Below are 21,885 nucleotides of genomic sequence, written 5' to 3' on the forward strand. Positions count from 1 at the left end.
AAAAAAAAAAAGACAAAGGAAACAAAACAAAACAAAACTTCATGTGCCCATACAATTGACAAATTGTTTCACACTGTTTCTATAATTGTTATGAGTTTGACAGGTGGATGCTGGTAACTGAACCCAGGTCCTTCCCCAAATCATCCAGTGCTCTTAACTGCTGGCTGGCTCTGCAACCTCCTTACATTCACTTGTATTAATTAGTGTGTGCTGCAGCAATACCATGGGCATTCTTGTCTCTCTGGAGTACACACATGCAGTTTTCTAGGTACATGGCAAGGGCTGGCATAACTGGGCAATTGATAGAATGTCTTTAATGTTACTAGATTGTATCAAAATATTTCCAAAACATGCTAGTACACTCTTAAAGTTAATGCCATTTATTTACTGTGTTGTTTGTGAGCTAAATGTGGACTGGGAAGACAACTTGTAGGAGGACTCAGTTCCCTCCTTTCATGTGGGTCCTCTAGATTGAACTCAAGTGTCACTCCTGGCAGTGTACACATTTCTCTGCTGACCCCTCAATAGCCCTGATTTTATACTCTCAATAGCTAGGAAATACTTGATTCCACACTTGCCAGCTAGTTAAGTGTATAACTCTTGCCATTGTTTTTTAATTTGCAGTTCCTTGATTATTTAAATACATTGAACACCATTGCCTTTGCTAGTTAGCTATATGGATTTCCCCCCCAGTTACAGGGAATTGAAACCTAGGACTTCATTTATACAAGACAGATATATACTCAACTCAGCCATCTCCTCAGCCATGGATTTCTTTTGACAATAACTTATTTAGGACTTTAACCATTATGGTCTTTTATCATAAATATCTTTTCTCAATCTATTGCTTGTCAAATCCTTAAAAAAAAAAATAGTCTCCCATAGCTTAGGTTAGCCTTGAGTTTGCTATGAAGCTAAGGCTGGCCTGTGTCTGCTCATTATCTCTTTTGATTAACCCAAATTATTCTAATGTTGTTGGGCCTCTTTTTTCCTGCATGGTGGTGTTTGTTTTGTTAAAAGTGTGTACATGAATGTTCTGCCCGCCTGTATGTATATTCACCACATGCCTACCTGGTACCTTCAGAGGCCAGAAGAGGGCCTTGGATGTGGTTACAGAATGTGGTTAGCTGCCATGTTGGTGCTAGAAACTGAATCTTGTCAGGCTATGAACCATACCACCTGCGGAATCGCGGAATCTGTCCGGCTGTTCCTGCACCACTTGCTATCCAGCTTCCTTTCTCTCTTAAGTCCCGTGTGTCTCTGTACAGTACTGCAGATGATGAGCCTGCACCTAGAAATCTGTGTGTGCTCCTGTCCCCTTGATCTGTCTGTCTGGCTGTAGATAGAGGGTTCAATTTCATGTTAGATCATGACAGAGAATCAAATTTGGTATGTAATGAGCTGGCAGGGCTTTAATTCTGGTTCTGCTTTATACATACGGTAATTATTTTTTTAGCCTTGGTTTCATTTCCTCACCATTATCTCATCTCTTGTGGAGGTAAAGGTTATAAATGATGTGACAGTTGTAGTTGTATAATACAATTTTCACACTCGCCCTGTGAAGTAAAGGATGGCATTATTCTTGTGTCCTATCCAAACAGAGCAAACATCCTGGAGCCTGGCTACCATTTGCCCACTGGTAGGCATATAGCAAGCCTCTGCACTCTTCCTATTTCTTTTTATTTTAGCTCTATCTTGTCTTCTATCTTCTGTATACTAACTTACAGATGTTGATGTTTTCTAAATCCAGTATTATATAGAATTGCTAATGCTGGCAGTTTGGAACCTCTAAGGTAGGGGCTTTACCTGGTGTAATGGCTGGAGAGATGGTTCAATAACTGAGCACTTGTTGCTCTCAGAGGACTCAAGTTCTGTTCCCAGCACTCACATTGTGTAGCTCACATTGCCCATAACTCCAGCTCCAGGAGTTCTGATGCCTTCTTCCTGTTTCCTTTAGCACCTGAATACCTGAGTGCATTGTGTATGTGCAGATAGACAGACTCACATATACACATAAATAAAGCAAGAAGACTGGGTAAATAAAAAAGCACTTATTGATAAAGGAAATGTTTTGTGTCTGGTGTTGGTATGTGGTACCATTGTGCACATGTGGAGGGCAGCTGACGCTTGTGACTTGGTTCTCTCCTCCTACCGTTTGGGTTCCAAGATTAATGCTTCAAGGCTTGGTGGCAAGTGCTTTTGCCTGCTGAGCCATCTCACTGGCCCCCAAAGGAAACGTTTTTACCAGGCCAATGAATTAAATATTTCCATTAAGTATTACAACTAACTATGACAATTATATTCTAACAGGGAGTCCATCTCGAAGATCCAAGTCTGTGCCTCTTCGTGATTTAGGCAGCTCGGATAAAGGACAAGTAAATCTTTTTTTATATTGTTAAATATGTAAATGTACCTTATTCAGGATTGAAATGGATTTGTTGAGTTTCTAAACCACAGGTATAAAGGAGGGCTTTTATTTAATACTGTAAATGTTGTCTTATATAACAATAAACACTGATGTAGAATCACACAATTTTAGAATCTGGCTTTTAATTTAGTAGGTACAGGTTATAGTTGCTCAAAATATCTTGTCTTCTAGGCTGCCTTGCCCAGAGAGCCTTGTGAACCAGTAAACTTCCCAGATCTTGACTATAAAAACAAAGAGGAAAAAGAGGAAGAAATTCAGGGAGAAATCAGTCATTCTGATGGAAAGGTAAAAACGTATTCATTTAAAATAGTGTTTTGGGACTGGAGAGATGGCTCAGTGGTGAAGGGCACTGGCTGCTCTTCCAGAGGACCTGGGCTCAATTCGCAGCACCCTCATGGCAGCTCACAACTGTCTGTAACTCCAGTTCCAGGGGCTCTTATGCTATCACAGACAGACATGTAGACAAAACACTAATCAATTCTCATAAAAATAAATCATTTTAAAAAATGAATGTAATATAATACAAATAACTGTGCATTAAAATAAGGAATCTATACTCTGAAAAGATTGTCACTTGACAACAGGGTTGTGGTCTGAGAACTGCATTGTTAGAGATTATATTGTCATAGGACATCTTAGAAAGAGATCATCCACCTCAGGCCTGGGGTTTGTGGACATATGGTAGAGCTGTTCTGAGGGCCTAATGAATAGACTGACTGGATGAGCTGAAGCATAGGAGACAGTGGTGATATAAACACACAGTATGGTGTTCATGTAAACTCATATATAGTAGAGAATGTGCTAAAATAAGAGCATAGTACAGGAAGCACATAAAGCACCCATAGCTGTTTTATATTATCAAGTATTAAGTTCTTTACTTGGTTGTGTGTTGTACTTTTCTGTTCCTGTCAGCATAGGCGTATGCCATCACCACAAACATAAGTCACGTGATGCTATGTTGTGTGATGATTGCTCGGATGCAGGGGGTAAGGACTTCTGTTTCATTGTACTAATAGGGAAGAACATCATGGACGTGGCCCATCAGTGACTAGAGTTGACCTTGAAGGTTTTGGATGGTGCTTAGCTTCAGGACTCTGGGGCTTGAACATTTAGTGCTTTACAAAAGGAGGAATATTGTCCCTTTATCTTCATTCTTATGTCACACAGAGCTAGAAGCCCTCATGGATTTTCTCTTCTTTGGCTCTGTAATATTGTAATACTGGAGTCATGCTTGCTACCATAACTTTGTTCTTGGCCTTACAGTTATCTGTGTTGAGCTCGTGTGTGGCAAAGAACAAATGAGGTTGAGAACAACTCGAAATTTCAACATATGGGTTCTGGGGATTGAACTCAGTTTCTCTGGCTTGGCAGCAAGTGCCCTTACCCTGTAAGGCATCTCTCTGGCCCATGGTTTGACCTTACAAATGTTTCTAAGTGGAAAAGTGGGTGTGCTGATCAGAAGGAGTGAAAAAGGGACATAAATGATGTTTCTGTGGGGCAGGTGACTGTTTCATATACCTCGAGCTTGTTTATTTAATTGAAATGATAAGGCCAAAGTTCAGGCAAGCCTTGAGAACTAAGGAGGATAAACAAAAAGGTAGTAGCCATATTTTATAAGTTTCCTGTAGGGTACCAAGTTGATGAGGAGAGGTTCTGTTTTAGATGAGTTGTTAGTATAAACGGAATATGATCAGCAACAACAAACTCTTAGAAAAGCATAAACCTGATGCAATAAAGGTGTTCTCTACTTTTATTACTTTTTGTTATGAAGAATTTGGATGTGTGTAAACAGGCAGGGGATTCCTCATATCTCTGTTGCATTGTCTCAGGAGAAGGTCTTACATAGTGGTAATCACCTTGTGTCTTTTTAGGTAGAAAAGGTTTATAAAAATGGGTGCCGGGTTATACTGTTTCCCAATGGAACTCGGAAAGAAGTGAGTGCAGATGGGAAGAGCATCACTGTTACATTTTTTAATGGAGACGTGAAGCATGTCATGCCAGATGAGAGAGTGGTACGTATGCTCAGGGTGCTGCTTCTAGCTGCACCATCTGAGAAGAAGGGCAGATGTGACTAAATGTCTTTGCAGGTCTACTACTATGCTACTGCCCAGACCACTCATACCACATACCCGGAAGGCCTTGAAGTCTTACATTTCTCAAGTGGACAAATAGGTAGGTACAAACATACTTTGCCTACTCTGTTAAATTCTAACCTTACTTTTAAAAATGTATTGCTAACAACCATTTTTAAAACAGAAAAACATTTCCCAGATGGAAGAAAAGAAATCACATTTCCTGACCAAACTGTTAAGAATTTATTTGCTGATGGTCAAGAAGAGAGCATCTTTCCAGATGGTACAATTGTCCGAGTACAACGGTAAGGCACCTTTTAAATCTGTTTCTCCATTTTCCAAATTTTTATGGTTCAACTTTTTAAAAAAAATCAAACATTTGGGGCTGGATATCTGGCTCAATAGAGAAGAGCACTTGCTGTACATTCATGAAGAGCTAAGTGGGAACATACCACCCTATACAAGACATGGAAACATGTTCCTGTAGCCTCAGCGTTGGAGATGGGGTAAGGGAAGATAGGTGAGTTCTGGAAGCTCACTAGTCTGTGAGCCTAGCCCAAATGGCAAATTTCCAGTTTAGTGAGAGACCTTGTCTTAAGGGAATAAAGTAGTCTTCCTTTGGCTCTGCATGCAAGGGGCATGTACCCTCCCAAATACAAAACAAAATATACCAGTGACTTGAATTTTCAGTGAGCTGATTGAGAAGTGAACACAGACAATCTGAGAACAGGTGAGACACATGACTGCACTATGAGGTTTATTAGAAGAAATTGTGCTAATGGGATGTAGAGTGAGTCTATAGAGCAAGTCTGCTCAATACTCAGGAAGTTTAGTAAACCCTGAAAACAGAATGAGACACAGAAGGCAGGCTGTCCTCAATTGTGTAGTTAACAGAGGCCACTGAACCATCTTTAGCCTTTCCTATCTTGCTGGATTTTTAATTTCTCAACCTCTGTGTCCATTCTGATGTTTCCTCTCTTGGCATATTTGACCCAAACCTTTCAAAACCGACAAACTCTTAATTTGTCCTTTTGAATATTATATATCTGAAAGTTAGTTTTTTTGTGGTCCCTGGCTGCCCAATTCACAATAAACTTTTTTAAAGCAGAGTCTCTTGTAGCTTAGTCTGACCTCGAACTCCTGATCTTCCTGTCTCCACTTTCCACATGCTGAGAGTATAGGTATGAACTATAACCAACCTAATGATATAGAGCTTACTTTAATCACAGCCCTGGTGAAGCTCTGCCACATCCAATTTTGAGTTTTTCCCTCTTTACCTTAGGATGTGACAACTTAAGTATCCTGCCTTTGAAAACAACACACTAACCAACATGAAGCCTATGGTACAAATTGGCCAAGAAAGAGAAAACTGATTCAGGTGGTACAGCCACTTTTTATAGTTATGGAAGTGTTTCCCCCTTAGTGTAAAAATCTGATACACATGCAAATAAATAGTAATTTTAAAAATTTGAAAAACATTACAACAAATTTAAGATTTTTAACTCTTATATTTGAAATTTTGTGTAATAAGCAGAGAAAGAAAAATATGTATCTGTACATCTAGCTTCAACATAGATTAATTCATAGCCAGTCTTGTTTTCAGAAGCAGATCCCAGGAATTATATTAGTTAAGAGCAGTGGTCCTCAGAATGTAGTGTGCACTGTCACCTGGATGCTGAGATGCAGCTGTGCCAGGGTAGGGATCCCCAGGAGAAACATCAACTTTTGGGGGTGGGTTTTGTGTCTCACACATGCATGTGGCACAGGGCTGTTCTGCTGGTTGACACCTGCCCATCTGTGTCCCAAATTGCTGTTCCAGGCTTCTGTTTGTCATGGCACTTTGGACCTAAGCCTGGAAATTCATTGTGAATGTTCCATAGACATGCCCAACATGTCTTTGTATTAATGTTTTCATATCCTGACTGTTTTGCTGTTCAAAGTACTAAGGTGGCCTTCAAGTTAGTAAAATAAATAAATAAAAGGGAGCCATCTCAACTTTCCACAAGGAACCTGAACAGCTAAATTTTAATACAGTGACCAGCTTTGAGTTGCACATGGTGACATACACAAGCCTTTAATCCCACCACTAAGGAGGCAGGTGGGTCACTGGGTATTTGAGGGCAGACAGCCTGCTCTGCATAGTGAGCTGCAGGCCAGGTAGGGCTACAAAAGGAGACTGTCAAGAAAATAAAGAAAAAGAAAAATCTTTTTAGAAGCTGAATTAAAAAACAAAAAGCTAAACACTTTATAGTAAAAATATAAATAAATTCATGGAAAGATTTTTTCGTGATCACATGTAAAGGTTAATTTGGTCGCTAGAACTGAAGTGAAATACTGCACAGAACTTGTAATTGTATTGGGAAGAGGCTCAAGGAGTGTGTTTAGGAGAAGAATGAACTGCCAGGGTCAAAAGGCTACTTTTAGCTAGCTTTCCTATTGTGTCTTTTCTTTTTATTCTCCCATAGTATTGAGGTCTCATGCATACTAGGCAAGTATTTTTCCACTGGGCTACCTCCAGCTCTATTTCAGATTTCAAGGGTTTGCCTATGTAGCCCAAGCTGGTCTTGACCTCCCAGTCCTCCTACCTGAAGCCTTCTGAGAGGTAGGCTGGTATTTTAGTCATGTACCCACCACTATGCTTAGCTCCTGTTGATATATATATATATATATTTTTTTTTTTAAAGAAATTATATTCTGGTTTAAATTTTACAGTGATGGCAACAAAATCATAGAGTTTAATAATGGCCAAAGAGAGCTCCATACTGCCCAGTTCAAGAGACGAGAATATCCAGATGGAACTGTTAAAACTGTCTATGCAAATGGCCATCAAGAGACAAAGTACACATCTGGCCGAGTTAGAGTGAAGGACAAAGATGGTAATGTTCTAATGGACACGGAATTGTAAAGATCTTCGTGGGATTAATCATGAACTAACACTAAGTGGTTTTTCTGTTCAGAGTATGTACATTCCTTGTGTGTTTGGTTGTTTAATTTATATTTTGTGTGTGTATGTGTGTGTGTGTGTGTGTGTGTGTGTCTAAATGTAAAAGATTATGTTTGATTTTTAAAATTAAAGTTTTACCACAGTCTTCCTGTTTTGCATTTTTTGAAACACAAAAGCAGCTCCCCTAGTGTATGGAGGTGTCTTTCTACAATTAGGAAGAGAAAGCATTATTACTTTGTTGAACTATGTACAGTTTTTGTTTTTAACATCTTTGCTTTTTTATTTGAGATTGGGCCTCGCTGTGTAGCCTTGGCTAGCCTATAACTTAATCTGTAGGTCAGGCAAGCATTGAATTCACAGAGATCCACCTGCCTCTGTGTCCCTAGTGATGGGATTAAAGCCATGTGCCACCACATACGGCTTGTGCCTATTTTTAAAATAAATAAATGAAGAGCTGGGCAGTGGTGGTGCATACCTTTAATCCCAGTGCTTGGGAGGCAGAGGCAGGCGGACCTTTTCAAGTTCAAGACCAGCCTGGTCTTCAACAGCTAGTTTCAGGACAGGTTCCAAAGCTACATAGGGAAACCCTGTCTCAAAAAACAAACAAAAGAAGTAAAAGAAGTGTATCAAATACTTGTTCCATAGGCATATCAGCCATGGAATGTGGGCTTCCCAAAAACATTATGCAGCCAATACTAAAATGAAAACTGTCATTTACTACAAAGACAAAAGAACTGAGATGAATACACACAGGCCAAGCAATATTACAAGTAATAATCAGTGTTAGGAGAAAGCAGTTACAACCCAAGGTGCTGCATAACTTGTCAAAAACCGAAGTAGCTGGTGTGAACCAATCACAGCCTTCATGTTGTTATGAGAGAGGTAGTAGGCAGCACAAGTAAGCTATGCTCAAAGAAAGGGCAAGTCGCCCCTGGAAGTTTATAACTAGGACAAGAGGTATTGACAGTTACTTAAAAATTATTTTAGGCTGTGGAAGAATTTTTAAGTAGGGCATAAACTTTAAAGGGAAAGGTGTTAGTTGCCATCTTTAGGAATATGTAACTGTTTCAAAAGTAATTATCCCCTGGCTCAGCAAATGCCTCTACTATATACATATAGGAAGAGCCTCTCACATTATGTATAAGGGCCTAGAAGAGAATGCAGCTGAGAAGCAACAGCAAAGCCAGCAGCCAACCCAGCACCCAACAGTTAAGACCCATACACTCAGATGGGAAGTGAGGTTAGTGCATCAGAGCTGCCAATCAACACGGCAGAGCCAGCAGTGGGAGTGTTGCCTAGGTTACACATTGCTCAGTCTTACAGATCCATAGCAGCGAAATTACAGACTTATGTATGTAACTACACACATTAACTCCATCATACTCACACTGTAAGGGAGTGTGTGTGTGTGTGTTTGTGGGGGGGGGGGTGAGATGCTGCAGGACCATCAACAATTCTGATACCTTTTTTCCCATTTTATTTTTATTTTATTGGTGTTTTGCCTGTATGTATGTCTACGTGAGGGGTGTTGGATCCTGAAATTACAGTTGTGAGCTGCCATGTAGGTGCTGGGAATTGAACCCAGGTCCTCTGGAAGAGTAGTCAGTGCTCTTAACCACTGAGCCATCTCTCCAGTCCCCAGTTCTGATACTTAAGCAAAATCTTAATAATAACATGAACTAAATTTTCTATGTGCCTAAATTTTATTTTGAAATGATAGTAAAACCAAAAATGTTTCAAAGAAAATATTAACTTTCCCACACACAATTCTTGTTAACAATTTAACAAGTATGACTAAAGGAGGAAAAATGATACCACTGCAGAACAAGTTAAAGTCAAACCTGAAATGGTACAAATCTAACAGAAAACTTTCTTCTGGACAGCTACAGGTGCTATTGTACACCTGAAAAACAAAACAAAAATGTTGCTGTAAAACTTGCCTTAATGCTTTATTCAAGTTTAGCTGAATCACTCTTAGCTGCCTGGGTCTCACAGAGGTTCTGTGTGCCTGCTACTTGGTAGTGAGCAGGAGTTACTCATGGGGCCTATTGTCCTGTTTGACTTGCACTCTGTTCCACCAGTGCTAGGGCAGTCATGACAGCATTCCCGCATATTTACAGATATAAGCGTCATTGTTAATGGTGTTCCAGAGGCACAAAGTCTGGAGGTGACAAAATCTGGAAGAGCATTCTTATAGAACCGCGTCTTTTGAGAAATTAGAATATCTGAGGTGCTTTCATAAGCAATTTAGCATTAATCTCTGTCATAGCAGTAATGTGTAGAGACATATGTGCTGACTACATAGGTGACCAAGGATGTACACTTACATCATTCATCTTTATCTGCAAGCCCCAGTTCTACCAAGGACATATGAACTGGGTATCGTTCATCTTCATATAATGTCACTATTTGTTCTGGTGCCTGAGCCTAAAATTGAAAGATACAGTTATCAGTTAGGCAATAGTGGCACACACCTTTAATCTCAGCACTCAGGAGGAAGAGGCAGGCAGATCTCTTGAGTTCAAGGCTAGCCTTCTACAGAGAGTTCCAGAACAGCCAAAGCTACACAGAGAAACACTGTCTCAAAAAACAAACAAAAAAAGTATTCAAGAAAACAATAATATAGCTGGATTTACACCTGTAAAGGAGGCAGATTCCTTCCCTTCTCTATTAAAGCTAATGAAACCTCAAGTCTCTCTTGCCTAGATAGAGCCAATGGTCGTTCACACCATTGTCCCTGTTAAACTATGTTTACATTTTGTACACCACATATAATATCTGTTATGCATAAACTAAAATGTGGCTATTAGTCATAGAGGTGAAAAAATATATATTTGTATTAAGTTCTTGGCCTGTATGTATTTTCACTGAGTTCTTGAGAAACACCCTGAATAAACTATGTACAGCATGCATGATATACAATAGTAGTTTTCCAAAAGCATTTTCTAGTAATAACCTTGTCTCATCATAAGCTCATTCTTGTGGAAAGCAGTGTGCAGGATTCTTTGTCCTAGGACCTGGTAAAGAACACAGAGGAGGGAGCAGACGGACCTGAATGAATACCAGTCATAAGGGCCAAGGGTAACCCAGAGGGGACCTTCTATTATTACCATCCCAGCTCAAAAGGTTGTGCCAAAAGGAGGTCTGAGAGTCCTAGGTTTTATAATAGTAGGTCAGTCCTGACACAGATTGTGTGTGTGTATAAAAACTTTCCAGTTCTAGAATACTATGCAAAACAAGGTTCCTGCTTGCTTGTGGGTGATACTACTATGTGATATGCTTAGCTTAAAAAGAAGGATCTGCTACTTCAGATACCATCTGGAGATTTTCTTTTTTTATTTTCATGTATCTAAGTTCACAGTGTGTATACAATTCCAGTAAGCTCAGAAGAGGGCATCTGACAGGAATGAGGGTAGACAGTTGTGAGTCACTGGGAACTAAACCTGGATCCCTGCTCTTAACCAGAGCCACCTCTCCAGCACCCCCCCCCCCCAACCTCAAGTTTTGATACAGGTCTGGCCACCTTACAGTTCAAGCCTCTCTGACTAGCTCTCTTCAGCTTTCAGGATGCAGCTTGGGCAACTTTCTGGGCCTATTTTTTTAGTGAGTTACTTGAGTGCCTACTAAGACATTTCTTAAACACCTTTTCAAGTCTCTTCAGATGAAATAATAATTTCTTACATTTCTCCCCAGCCTGTAAAGTTAACTATATTTGTACTATACTTTGATCCTACCTCTGATTAATACTATGCATGTTTGTTTTTCATTGACTTGAAAGTTCTTTGATTATAGGATATGCATCTTTGTTATTTTACACTGCTCATGTACCATTTTAGGATAATAAAGTCTGTTAAAGCTAACTTTTTGGTGGATGAGACAGGGTGATGACCTTGAACTTCTGACCCACCTGCTAGCATATCCTGAGTGGTGTTACAGGTATACTTCATCACATTTGGTTTACCAGGGTTTTGTGCATGTGTGTGAGACAAGTGCACTGCTGAGTTCCATCCCAGGCCGCCCTTAAGACTTAACTTCTCTATGTAGCTTTATATGCTTTAACTATTATTTTTAAGCAGAAGCAAAACACTTCATAAAGTTAATAGGTCTTGTGGAAATAGCTTTAAAATAATTTGGCTAATTAAAATAGAGAATTACCACAGAGGCAGCATAGAGCTGTTTCCCTTGGAGACAGTCTATCATAGTCCACAATGCTTCCATGCTCCACTTGGGACAGTATGGTATTCTTGCCTTTCCGGAGTCGCTTAAGGGAGGTTTAAACCCTGCCAAGAGAACCTTTATGGCTTGGGCTGGATACTGCATAAGCTGAACAGGAATCTGACGTAGTCTGTTAGAAAAGAGATCGGTAAAATGATCAAAATGTCACAATTCAAATTTTCTTATTTAAAACTATATCACTTTCAGTAGAAAACAAGAGAAAAGCTTCATGATACTGGAATTTGCAAAGATGACACCAGGAGCACAGCCAAGAAAAGCCAGAAAAACTGAAGCCCTTGGGCACCATTACTGATATAAAATGGCACTGCTATGGAGAATCATTGATGGACATTCCTTACATGGTAAAATAGAGTATGTGATCCAGCAATTCCATCTCTGGCATATATTCCAAATCGAAAGCATGGTCTCAACAAGGTACCTATATACTCATGTTCATTACAACCTTGTTCACAACAGGAAGAAGTAAAGGCAGTCCCACTGTCAACGTCAACCCATGAAGGATGTCTAAAGTTGAGACAGACACATGCAATAGCCTTAGGAAGCAAACTGTGGCATATGCCACATGGATGAACCTTGAAACAGAAGGGACAGAAAGTAGCTTATTGGGCTAAGGGTGAAATGGAGCATGATTATTTAATGGGCAGAGTTCCGATGTAGATTGATTTAAAATGTTTTGGAAATGCAAAGTGTAAACAATTTTGTGAATGTATTTAGAAGCCCATTAAGTGTACATCTAAAATGCTACAGTGGTCAAGAGCAAAGACTGCTTTTTCAGAGGAACCAATTTGGAGTCCCAGCACCCATGTCTAGTGGCTTACAACTACCTCTAAGTCCAGCTCCAGGAGGATCTGATACCTATGACCTCTTCTGACACATGTGCTAATTTGTATAAATCCACATACATACACAATTTTAAATATTAATTTTTAAAGAAATTCTCAATCTGGGTTGGTGAGATAGTTCAGCAGGTAGGGGCTTGCTGCTGAGGTGCCTGTGACCTGAGTTCAGTTCCAGGATCCCATGTGGTTGAGGGAGAGAAATGACTCCTATAGATTTTCTTCTAATCTCAGCATATGTGGTATGTATGGGTGCACAACCCCCCACACAAAATAAGTGTAAAATTAATAAAATGTATTAGATTTAATGTATTGGTGCAAAACCCAGCCACCAATCAAGTATGTATTGCACTGAGGAGAAGAAAAGCACTTCACCTTGGAGTAATTTCACCAACTTTGTTGAGTCCATATTTGAATCTTCTACTTCATGCTCTCCACGTCTATCTTCGCTCTGTCTGTTGTATATGAGTCTGAATATGTGCCTGCCTGGATGTTGTCTTATGGCTCTGTCTATCCCTGTGTCTCTGTGTGTCCCTCACAGAGGGCCTTGCTCCCTCTTCTACTGAACAGCACAGAAAGCATCACGTGGGAAGGAAATGAAGAATGAAATGTTACTGACTCCAACCCATCCCCATTGGCATAGACAACAAATACTATAAAGCAATTATCTGTTGCTTTCAATATGTATGACTGATACTAATTTTTATAAGGTTGCTTTTTAACCTACTTGTTGCTCTCTACAAATGATTTTCCATCGCACTCACACATTGTTCTCTGAGTCAGAGGCATGGAAGAGTACACATTAAGAGTAAGATTAAAGCTGTGCATTAGCTTAGGTTGTAAAGGTTGATTACATTGGCAACCCAAGGCAAGTTAGGTTGGTTTTTGTTTTGTGTTCTCCCTCCTCCCTGCCCCCTTTGGTTTTCCGAACAGGGTTTCTCTGTGTGGCTCTGGCTGTCCTGAAACTCACTCTGTAGATCAGGCTAGCTTTGAACTCACAATCTGTCTGCCTCTACTAGGATCAAAGGTGTGTACCACCACTGCCTGAATGTTTTGTTCCCTTAAAGGCATGTTAAACAAACAGTAGAGTATATAGTTGGACAGCAGTCTTAAACGGCCTCATAATGTGTATCATAATTCTGGCTATGAGGTCCAGCAAAAGTTCCAGTCTCTTAGAATACACGAGATAGCTTCATAATAATTTATTGCCAGAGTGAAGAAATTCCTAATTTGTAAACAACTTTAAAATAACCTTTTCTTTTAAAAAGAGGCAAAAATCTTCCCAAGAAATAGCTCTAATTACTTCCCATTCCCAGGTAAAACAAAGAATCCTTATTTAGGACTGGGGAGACAGCTCAGTGAATAAGCATCAGGAACAGAGTTTGGGTTCCCAATGTCCTGTGATCCCAGAAAGGATTCTGGGGGCTGCTGTCAACCAATCTAGTTGAAATGGAGAGCAAGTTCAGTTAGGGGCCATGTCTCAAAAAGCAAGGTGGAGAGCAATAGAAGACACCATTATTGACCTTTGACCTCTGCATAGTCACACACACCTCCACAGAAATGTACACTGCCTGTACATAAATATGCTTTTAAAAGCATCTTACTCATTTTTTCCTCCCCTTTACCTGTTTATTGTCAGCTTCTCTGTGGACCCATAATCAACAAACAGTACCAGGACAGATAAAGGATTAAATTCTTTAATGGAAACAATCTTTGCTCTATACCACAAACCATCAGCATATTCTGCAAGGCAAGGCATTTCTGGAAAGACAGAAAGAGGGAACAAATCATAAAACTTAGTCATTTCCTTAAATTTTAATACAAAAAGTATAAAGAACTAATTGTTCACCATGCAGAACTGAAGATTGAGTGCCTGGCCTGGTGGTGGATTCTCCTTTTCTGCCTACATTTATCAACTTTTCTCATTCATGTCTAAGGACTGTTTTGAAGAAAGGTACTTGCTCGTCAGCATCTCTAGCTCCATTTCTGCATAGGTGAGGTCACATTGCCAAGGACTGGGGATGGAGCTCACTGGTAGAGCACTTGCTCAGCAGGGGCAAAGCCCTGGATTTAATCCTCTGCACTGGAAAAAGCAACCTTGGAGTCAAGGTAGCTATCAAGTTAACACCATATGTTTTTAGATGCAGAAAATTACATTATGCCCCAACTAGGACTTCCCTGGAGGTGTGAATGAGGAAGGGTTTGTTGTCCTGGCCTGTATGTGTTCACAAAGCCCACTGGATGAGTTAGTTTCCTCTTACACCACTCATTTGTAACTAATAGAGCTAAGTGCACCTGAGCAGTACCTGCTCACTGCTTCTGTAACACAGTAAGGAGGGTGATGCTGCTTCATGCTGGGAGAGGTAAAAGAAGACCTCCAATAATGGGAGAGCTGAGCAAGAGACTTCAACTGTGACAGTCTGAGGGAAGGACTTCCCAAGTCAAAGGAACTGTAAGCATTTATCAGCTAAAGTTAAGTTGTGACCTAGCAGAATATTAAGTCAAGTCAGCTAAGAAGTTAGGCTGATATATTATTTTTCCTTGACTCTTACATGCAACAGACCAAGAATAAATACAGCTCTATGCCCCACACAGGAAAATGTGCACACACTCTTGGTATTCAGGGACTGCCAATGTCAAGTGGGTAAATTTTCCTCAGAAGAGAACCATGGGCATTTAATAAAGATGTGAAGAACAGACTATAAAGGAAACGAATTTTAACTCATTCTGATAAACCATCACAGCCTGAGCCTCTACCTCAGGAGCTGTCAGTTTAGGCGATTTGTAGTTGGTCATTACCACTGTAGTCTGAAAGTCAACTTTCACAAATAGGGCTAGTAGTAAAGCTACAAACTTAAAAAAAAAAAAATCATCCTTATACCCTTTATTTTTCAGCTCTTGCAGAGTGAAACTGTCCCCACAGGAGTGATGCATTACTTAACTCACTTAAGTCATTAGGTTACCTTCCTAATCTAGAATTTAGAAATTTCTAAATTTAGGAATGTGAAGCTGAGGAGAGGAAATGCCAATTAACATAAATAAATAACCCACCGAAGCTCCCTGGCCCTTGCATAAAAGGCAATCTCACCAAGACCCTGGGCAGTCAGCATGGGCGTACCTGAGCTAAAGTCTGTCAGGGGAGGGAAGGTCTCCACACTCTTGTTAAATCTCTGCAGTGCTTCCTCCAGGTTCTCTGACTCAGATTCCCAGCTGATTCCACTGTCATCCGTGTCACCAGGATGGCTAAACTGAGGACAGCTCTCTACAGAATCAAGGCAAATGTACACCTACAAGGGGGTGGAAGAGGAGGAAAATCAGCCTTGCAAGTTCTGTAATTTCTGAATTCGTTTACAGGAGGCCTCCAACCAGGGCCCCGTGGCCCCTGCCTCCTGTCCCATGGCCCTGTGGAGTGCCCCCTGTGTCCCGCCACACTGATCTTGTAGCCAAGAGACTACACTGAAGTAGAGTGTGGTTGTGAAGACTGGTTGTAGAGATTGGTGTGTTCCAGAAAGTATGAAGCCGGGCTTGTAGCAGTCCGCTGAAAGGGACTCGGAGCCAGCAGTGATACTTTTGGACACATCATATCAATATTTACTTGTTCTGAAACAGGGTGACATGTAGCTGATAGTGCCCTCAAACCTCTAATCATCTGCTTCTACTTCCTGAGTTCAAATTACAGGCACATGTCACCATGCCTGACAATGTGGCCCCTTCAGAAGTGGGTTCTATCATCCCCTTCAGAGTCTTGACTGCAACATAATGAGATCTTGAACTAGACTTAATTTAGCAACTATTTGGTTTTTCAACATCATGTGCATTTTTAATTAAAAATTATTTTACATGTATTTATACTGTGGGGGAGGCACATTGGTACCAGAACACATGTGTGGCCTTCAGAGGACAACTTGTGAATCAGTTTTCTCCTTCTACCATGTGGATTCTGGGGATTGAACTCAGGATTGGTGGCAAACACTTCTATGCACAGAGTTATCTTGCCAGTCCCCATATATATTGTTTTAAGCTGCTAAGTTTGGAGTAATTAGTCATCTAGAAAAATATAATAAAAATTATATAACTCAATGGTAGTTATAAAAATGTAAAATTAGGCAGCAAACCCTTCCCTTGCATGGTTTACTTTGTAAAGGGAAGGGCTGCCTGTGCAACTGGCTATTTTTTTTCTCACACCTTCTTGTCAGCCAGGGACATTAACTAATTTTCTTTAGTGCATTTATTTAATCAACAGTTACCATGTGACTATTATATATTTTAGGGCCTGAGGATATAATGGAGAAGAGACTAAATCACCATTTTCACTGGAAGACAGCCAAATAACATTAATAGACAGTGTGGAAAATGTCTGAAGTAGTTCAGAAATCCAGAGCAGGGGAAAAAAAAACAGTGAAGTTCAGGGCAAGGAGAGATATAAGGATGAGATATTTAATATGTCACAGAGGGGAAAGATCCACCTTAAAAACCTAAATAGTCAGGCACGTAGGATATGTTACTTGGGGTACACATTTGGGGCTGGAGAGGTGGCTCAGTGGTTAAGAGCACTGAGGGTTGTTCTCCAGAGGACTTGGGGTTGAACCCCAACACCCATGTGTTGGCTCATAACCATATGTAACTCCAGTTACACAGAATCTGCAACCTTCTCTTACCTCAGATACAAAACACCCATAGATATATAATAAATTAAAGATAGGGTGGGGGTTGGAGAGATTGTTCCATAGTTTAGAGCAGTTGTTGCTTTTGCAGAGGATCTGGGTTCGATTCCCAGCACCCACAAACAATGACTCAAAACCACCTAAATCCAATTCCAGGGGACCTGGTGTCCATGGGAACCAGGAATGCATGTGGTGCGCATACATACATGCAGGTAAAAACCATAACAAATACATCTAAATTAGAAAACCTAAACAAGCCATATAAGCATATGAGTAAATAAAAGAACACAACCTGGAAATGGGCAGGTGCTTAAGGAACACCAGTGTCTGAAGTATCCACAAGTATCTGAAGACCTGACAAGTGGGGCTAAGGAGAGGCCATCCACTACCACTGTTTACAGCTAGGAAGCACTGAAAGCTTGAGACACTGACACGTACTTCATCGGGTGAGACGATATGCTTTACTTGCACAGCATACAGCTCCTCTGGCGGAGGTAGAAGGGAAGACAGGTATGGTGGTAAAATGGGAGCCTCCATTTCAGGCAAAAGCAATTCCTAAAACACCAAACAAAACATAAAATTTCAGAATGGCAATCATGAAAATTAACATCAAACTTCATTATGGGGCCAACTCACTTCAGTTACCAGAAACCAAGCTGTCTTAAGCACTGAATACCACAGCAAAGGTCTGCTAGCAGCAGGAACAAAGTGGGGTGACTCACCATCTTCAGCAGTCTTTTATGCCTCAGTTTAAAAAAGGCTTTAGACAAACAAAAGCATGCATGTCTACTGATGAATACTCACAGTGGAGACACAGGATACAGCTGACAAGCACTCAATGAATACTGTCACTAAGAGTGCTACTGGGGTGCTGAGGTACAAAGTAGGTGACATTCCCATACAAACACCTTTTTATAGACAGGTCTCACTGTGTAGCCCAGGCTGGCCTACCTCTACCTCCCAAGTCAGGAGTAAAGGTTTGTGCATCCATGTGGGCCTCCTTAGTCTATAGCATTCATTTACTTTTGCAACAGGTCGCCATTTCATAAGGAAACACACAAAATAACTTCACAAAATAATACAAAATTTCTTACAGGAGGTAAGTTAAAGTCACTGAGGAGGAAAGAAGGTTGGTTCTTACGTTCTATAAAGTACAGAGAAAACGAACACATGCGATTCAGAGAATCATGGGGAGTCAGCAGTTAGGGAATACATGGTATGGGTACAGGTTTTCTGCAAAGACCAGCAATATCTTCCTCTTTAGGAATGCAGTAATGTAAAGTAAAAAAAGTTATCATATTCAAATTTGTGGGTTACTTCATTACTATTTAATATTCTATGTGTGTGAGAGAGAGTGGGGGGAGAGATATGGTTGCTATGCACATGCCCCACCCCCAATAAATAAATGTAATAAAAATTAAAAAGAAGTATTTGTGGTGATATCTTGTTTATACTCTAACAAATAAAGCTTTCCTGAAGATCAGCGGGGAGAGCTAGCCACCACCTAACCATAGTGGTCTGGAGGTCTGTAAAGACAGACAGGAAGTGAGATGGCTGGGCAGAGAGAGGAATGTAGGCAGCAGGAAACAGGAACTCTGTCTCTTTTTAGTCTAAGGATTTTGTAGAGGTAAGAGCTCTAGTGACTGGCTGTTTTGCTGGCTTTTATTATTAAGACCTATTAGAACTCATGTTACAAGTATTATATTAAATAGAAAGAAATGATGGGGCTGGAGAGATAGCTCAGTGGTTAAGAGCACTGGCTGTTCTTCCAGAGGACTCAAGTTTAATTCTCAGCACCCACATGGCAGCTCACACCTGTCTATAACTCAGGTTCCACTGGATCTGACTCCCTCAAACACCAATGCATATAAAAATAAAAAAGAGAGACAGAAATGATAAGGGAAAAAGTGAGGATAAAGGACCATATAATGTTTGACTTCACTGAATAGGAAGATCCATAGAAACAAGATTGAGAGGTAACCAAAGCAGAGGAAGGAAAAAGGATAGAAAATGTGGTTAATTTCTTCTTGGAATGTTCTTGATTTAGTAGTGCTAGCTACACAACTCAGTAAAATCCAATGAATCACGTATTTGAAGGGAGTGAATTTACAGTATGTAAATAGTAGCTCAATAAAGTGGCTATATGAGAAAGAAAATTCTGGATTTTTTTTCTTCTTTTAATTTTTTTTTCAAGACAGGGTTTCTCTGTGTAGCCTGGCTGTCCTAGAATTCCCTCTGTAGACTAGTTTGGCTTCAAACCCAGAATCCACCTGACTCTGCTGAGATTAAAGGCAAGCACTACCCCAGCCCAGCTCTTTTAATTTTAAAGTAATTTCTTGTAGCTGCGCCTGGTAGTGCACACCTTTAATACCAGAACTTTAATACCAGGCAGAGATAGGTGGATCTTAGTGAGTTTGAGGCCAGCTTGGTCTATATAGCTTCCTAGTGAGACTCTGTCTCAATTTATTTTCCTTTATTTTTGTGAGTGGTGAGTAAGTACCAGAGGGCATGTGTGGCAATCAGAAGACAGTTTGCAGGAGTCTCTCCTCCCATCACTTGTGTTCTGGGGATCAAACTCAGGTGTCAGTCTTGGCAGCAACTGCCCTTGCCAACTAAGCTAGCTTGCTGGCTATGTATCAGATCCTTTCAATAGAAAGCTGAAAGTTTCCAAAAATATCTGGGTTGTACTTACCTCAAATCTTATTTTCCAGTTTTCTTCTTCATATTTTTTATTCTGACCTATTGGTTTCTGAAATAATATAATATTATTCATCAGTTAAAAACTACATTTATCTTCTAACAAAATAGTTCTTTTTTATAAACAAAATACTTCTTTAAGGCATTTTTTTGTACTTTATAAAAACTAAATGTATAAGTCATGTTGGCATTCATTCTGTAAACCAGGCTGGACTTGAACTCACAGAGATCCATCTGCCTCTGCCTCCCTATTGCTGAGAAATGGGTCAGTCCTTAAAAGCACTTGCTCTTGCAGAAGACCTGGGTTCAATTCCTAGCACCCATATGGTAGCTCGCTGTTGGGGGCACAGAGGTCCTTGTACTCACAGAGTAGCACTAAGAGAATCAGCAATATTAACCATGCAGGGATGTCTTCTCAATGGAGGAGATGAAAATCAAATACCTGCATTCTATCCAGAAAGCTGAGAGTAGATTGTATTAATGACCTGGTGACCTTTTGCCATCTATGGAGCAGACCTTATCCACTTTTGCTATAGAGGCAGACTTCACCCAAATCCCCCAGGATGATTACCCCAGACTCTTCCCTCGCTAGACTGTTAGGGAGGTGTCTAGCTATAGAACCCACCTTCATGATCACATGTACTTTGTAAAGGAGTTTCTATGTAGTCACACTGAAGTTTTATTGTGCACCTGGAATTGGACTTACTGTTGTTTGGAAACCTTTCCCAAAGTGAGTGTGTTTTAAATATGCTGATAATGAAATTGCCTGGCATTAGAGCCCCAAAGTCTAATTCAGGTTGGTGAAGTCGATCTGCACGACGTTTTCATTCTTACCTATTTGTAGAGTTCGCTTCCCTGTATGACAACTACAGAGACCCCCTCAGCTCACAACAATCTCTAACTCCAGTCCCAGGGCATCTAGCACCTTCCTTTTGACATCACTGGGCCACTAAGCATGCATGTGGTCCACATACACAGATGCAGGTAAAAGATTCATACACATAATGCAAAAATTTAAACAATAAAAGTTTAAAAAGCAAGATAAAAATCCTATTTTATTTTCAAAGTTAGGGTCTCATGTAACCCAGGCTAACCTTGAACCCAGTTTAAGCATGACCTTGATTTTCTAATGGTATTCCTGTTTCTACCTGCAAATGCTGTCCTGCTCCATCATGCACAGCTAAAACTTGAATGCCGGCAATCAGTATTTTCTGGCACTCAAAGTATTTTGTATTTCAGATCATCATATTTTGGGTTTTTTGTATTAGGGACACTCATAAGGCTCCTAGCTCAAGTCAAAAGATACATTTTATGTGGGGATACAGCTCTTTACTGGCATGAAATTTTATATACAGAGTTTTTACAGTGCATCTCATGTTCAAATTCAACAACACTGGCCAACGTAACGAAGCCTTACTAGGGTAGAAGGCACAGAAACATTAGTAGAATTCTAATGTAAATAAAATGTTTTTCAGAATATAAAAAGTATGATACTCTTTTCCAAAGAAGAACTGACAAGTTCTCACCATAGCCCTCCTTAAAAATCAGGTGGGAAGGTCACACTAAGACCTTTGGTATAAGCAGAATGTCGTGGTGCCTGCCTGTAATCCCAGAACAAAGATTAGAATTTTTAAAGCCAACCTGAGATGCAGGAAATGCATAAAAGACTTGAGGTGCAAGACTTATTGTGACATTTTAATTATAATCAAATAATGTATATATTATTTATAGGAAAACAGTTCACTTACTTCTTTAAATATATCCTCAGAATGTTCAAAAATACAATATTTATGATGGGCCATAAAATAAGAAAGTGACATCCCATCAAAATAGAGATGAACAGACAACTTTCCCCATGGATTTTCAGGTAATTCCTATTAAATTTAATAACAAAGACTATTAGTATAAAAACTTTTACTCAGTGCCTAACTTTTATAGCAAATATGAAAATAGGTTTCTGACAATAACAGAATTACTGAACAGTTTGAGTCATTCACAGCAAAGAATT

At 40.0% G+C, this 21,885-nt stretch overlaps 2 protein-coding genes across 2 annotated transcripts in view; one reads left to right on the top strand and one right to left on the bottom strand.

The window, feature by feature from the left end:
* The window catches only part of Cenpj (centromere protein J), a 40,394-nt gene extending 32,805 nt beyond the window's left edge, over positions 1-7,589 (top strand). Inside the window, exons 12-17 of the mRNA XM_051195627.1 lie at positions 2,311-2,375; positions 2,600-2,713; positions 4,300-4,440; positions 4,516-4,600; positions 4,685-4,805; positions 7,213-7,589. Coding sequence (XP_051051584.1) covers positions 2,311-2,375; positions 2,600-2,713; positions 4,300-4,440; positions 4,516-4,600; positions 4,685-4,805; positions 7,213-7,405 — 719 coding nt within the window. The 3' untranslated portion in view covers positions 7,406-7,589. The remainder of the gene's footprint in view (positions 1-2,310; positions 2,376-2,599; positions 2,714-4,299; positions 4,441-4,515; positions 4,601-4,684; positions 4,806-7,212) is intronic.
* Positions 7,590-9,122: 1,533 nt separating this feature from the next.
* The window catches only part of Rnf17 (ring finger protein 17), a 108,849-nt gene continuing 96,086 nt past the window's right edge, over positions 9,123-21,885 (bottom strand). The window contains exons 30-37 of the mRNA XM_051195628.1: positions 21,626-21,751; positions 19,873-19,929; positions 17,619-17,735; positions 15,635-15,803; positions 14,142-14,277; positions 11,600-11,789; positions 9,772-9,871; positions 9,123-9,347 (exon numbers count right to left, since the gene is read on the bottom strand). Coding sequence (XP_051051585.1) covers positions 9,773-9,871; positions 11,600-11,789; positions 14,142-14,277; positions 15,635-15,803; positions 17,619-17,735; positions 19,873-19,929; positions 21,626-21,751 — 894 coding nt within the window. The 3' untranslated portion in view covers positions 9,123-9,347; position 9,772. The remainder of the gene's footprint in view (positions 9,348-9,771; positions 9,872-11,599; positions 11,790-14,141; positions 14,278-15,634; positions 15,804-17,618; positions 17,736-19,872; positions 19,930-21,625; positions 21,752-21,885) is intronic.

This window comes from Phodopus roborovskii, unplaced genomic scaffold (genome assembly GCF_943737965.1).
Source record: "Phodopus roborovskii unplaced genomic scaffold, PHOROB, whole genome shotgun sequence".
NCBI lineage: Eukaryota > Metazoa > Chordata > Mammalia > Rodentia > Cricetidae > Phodopus > Phodopus roborovskii.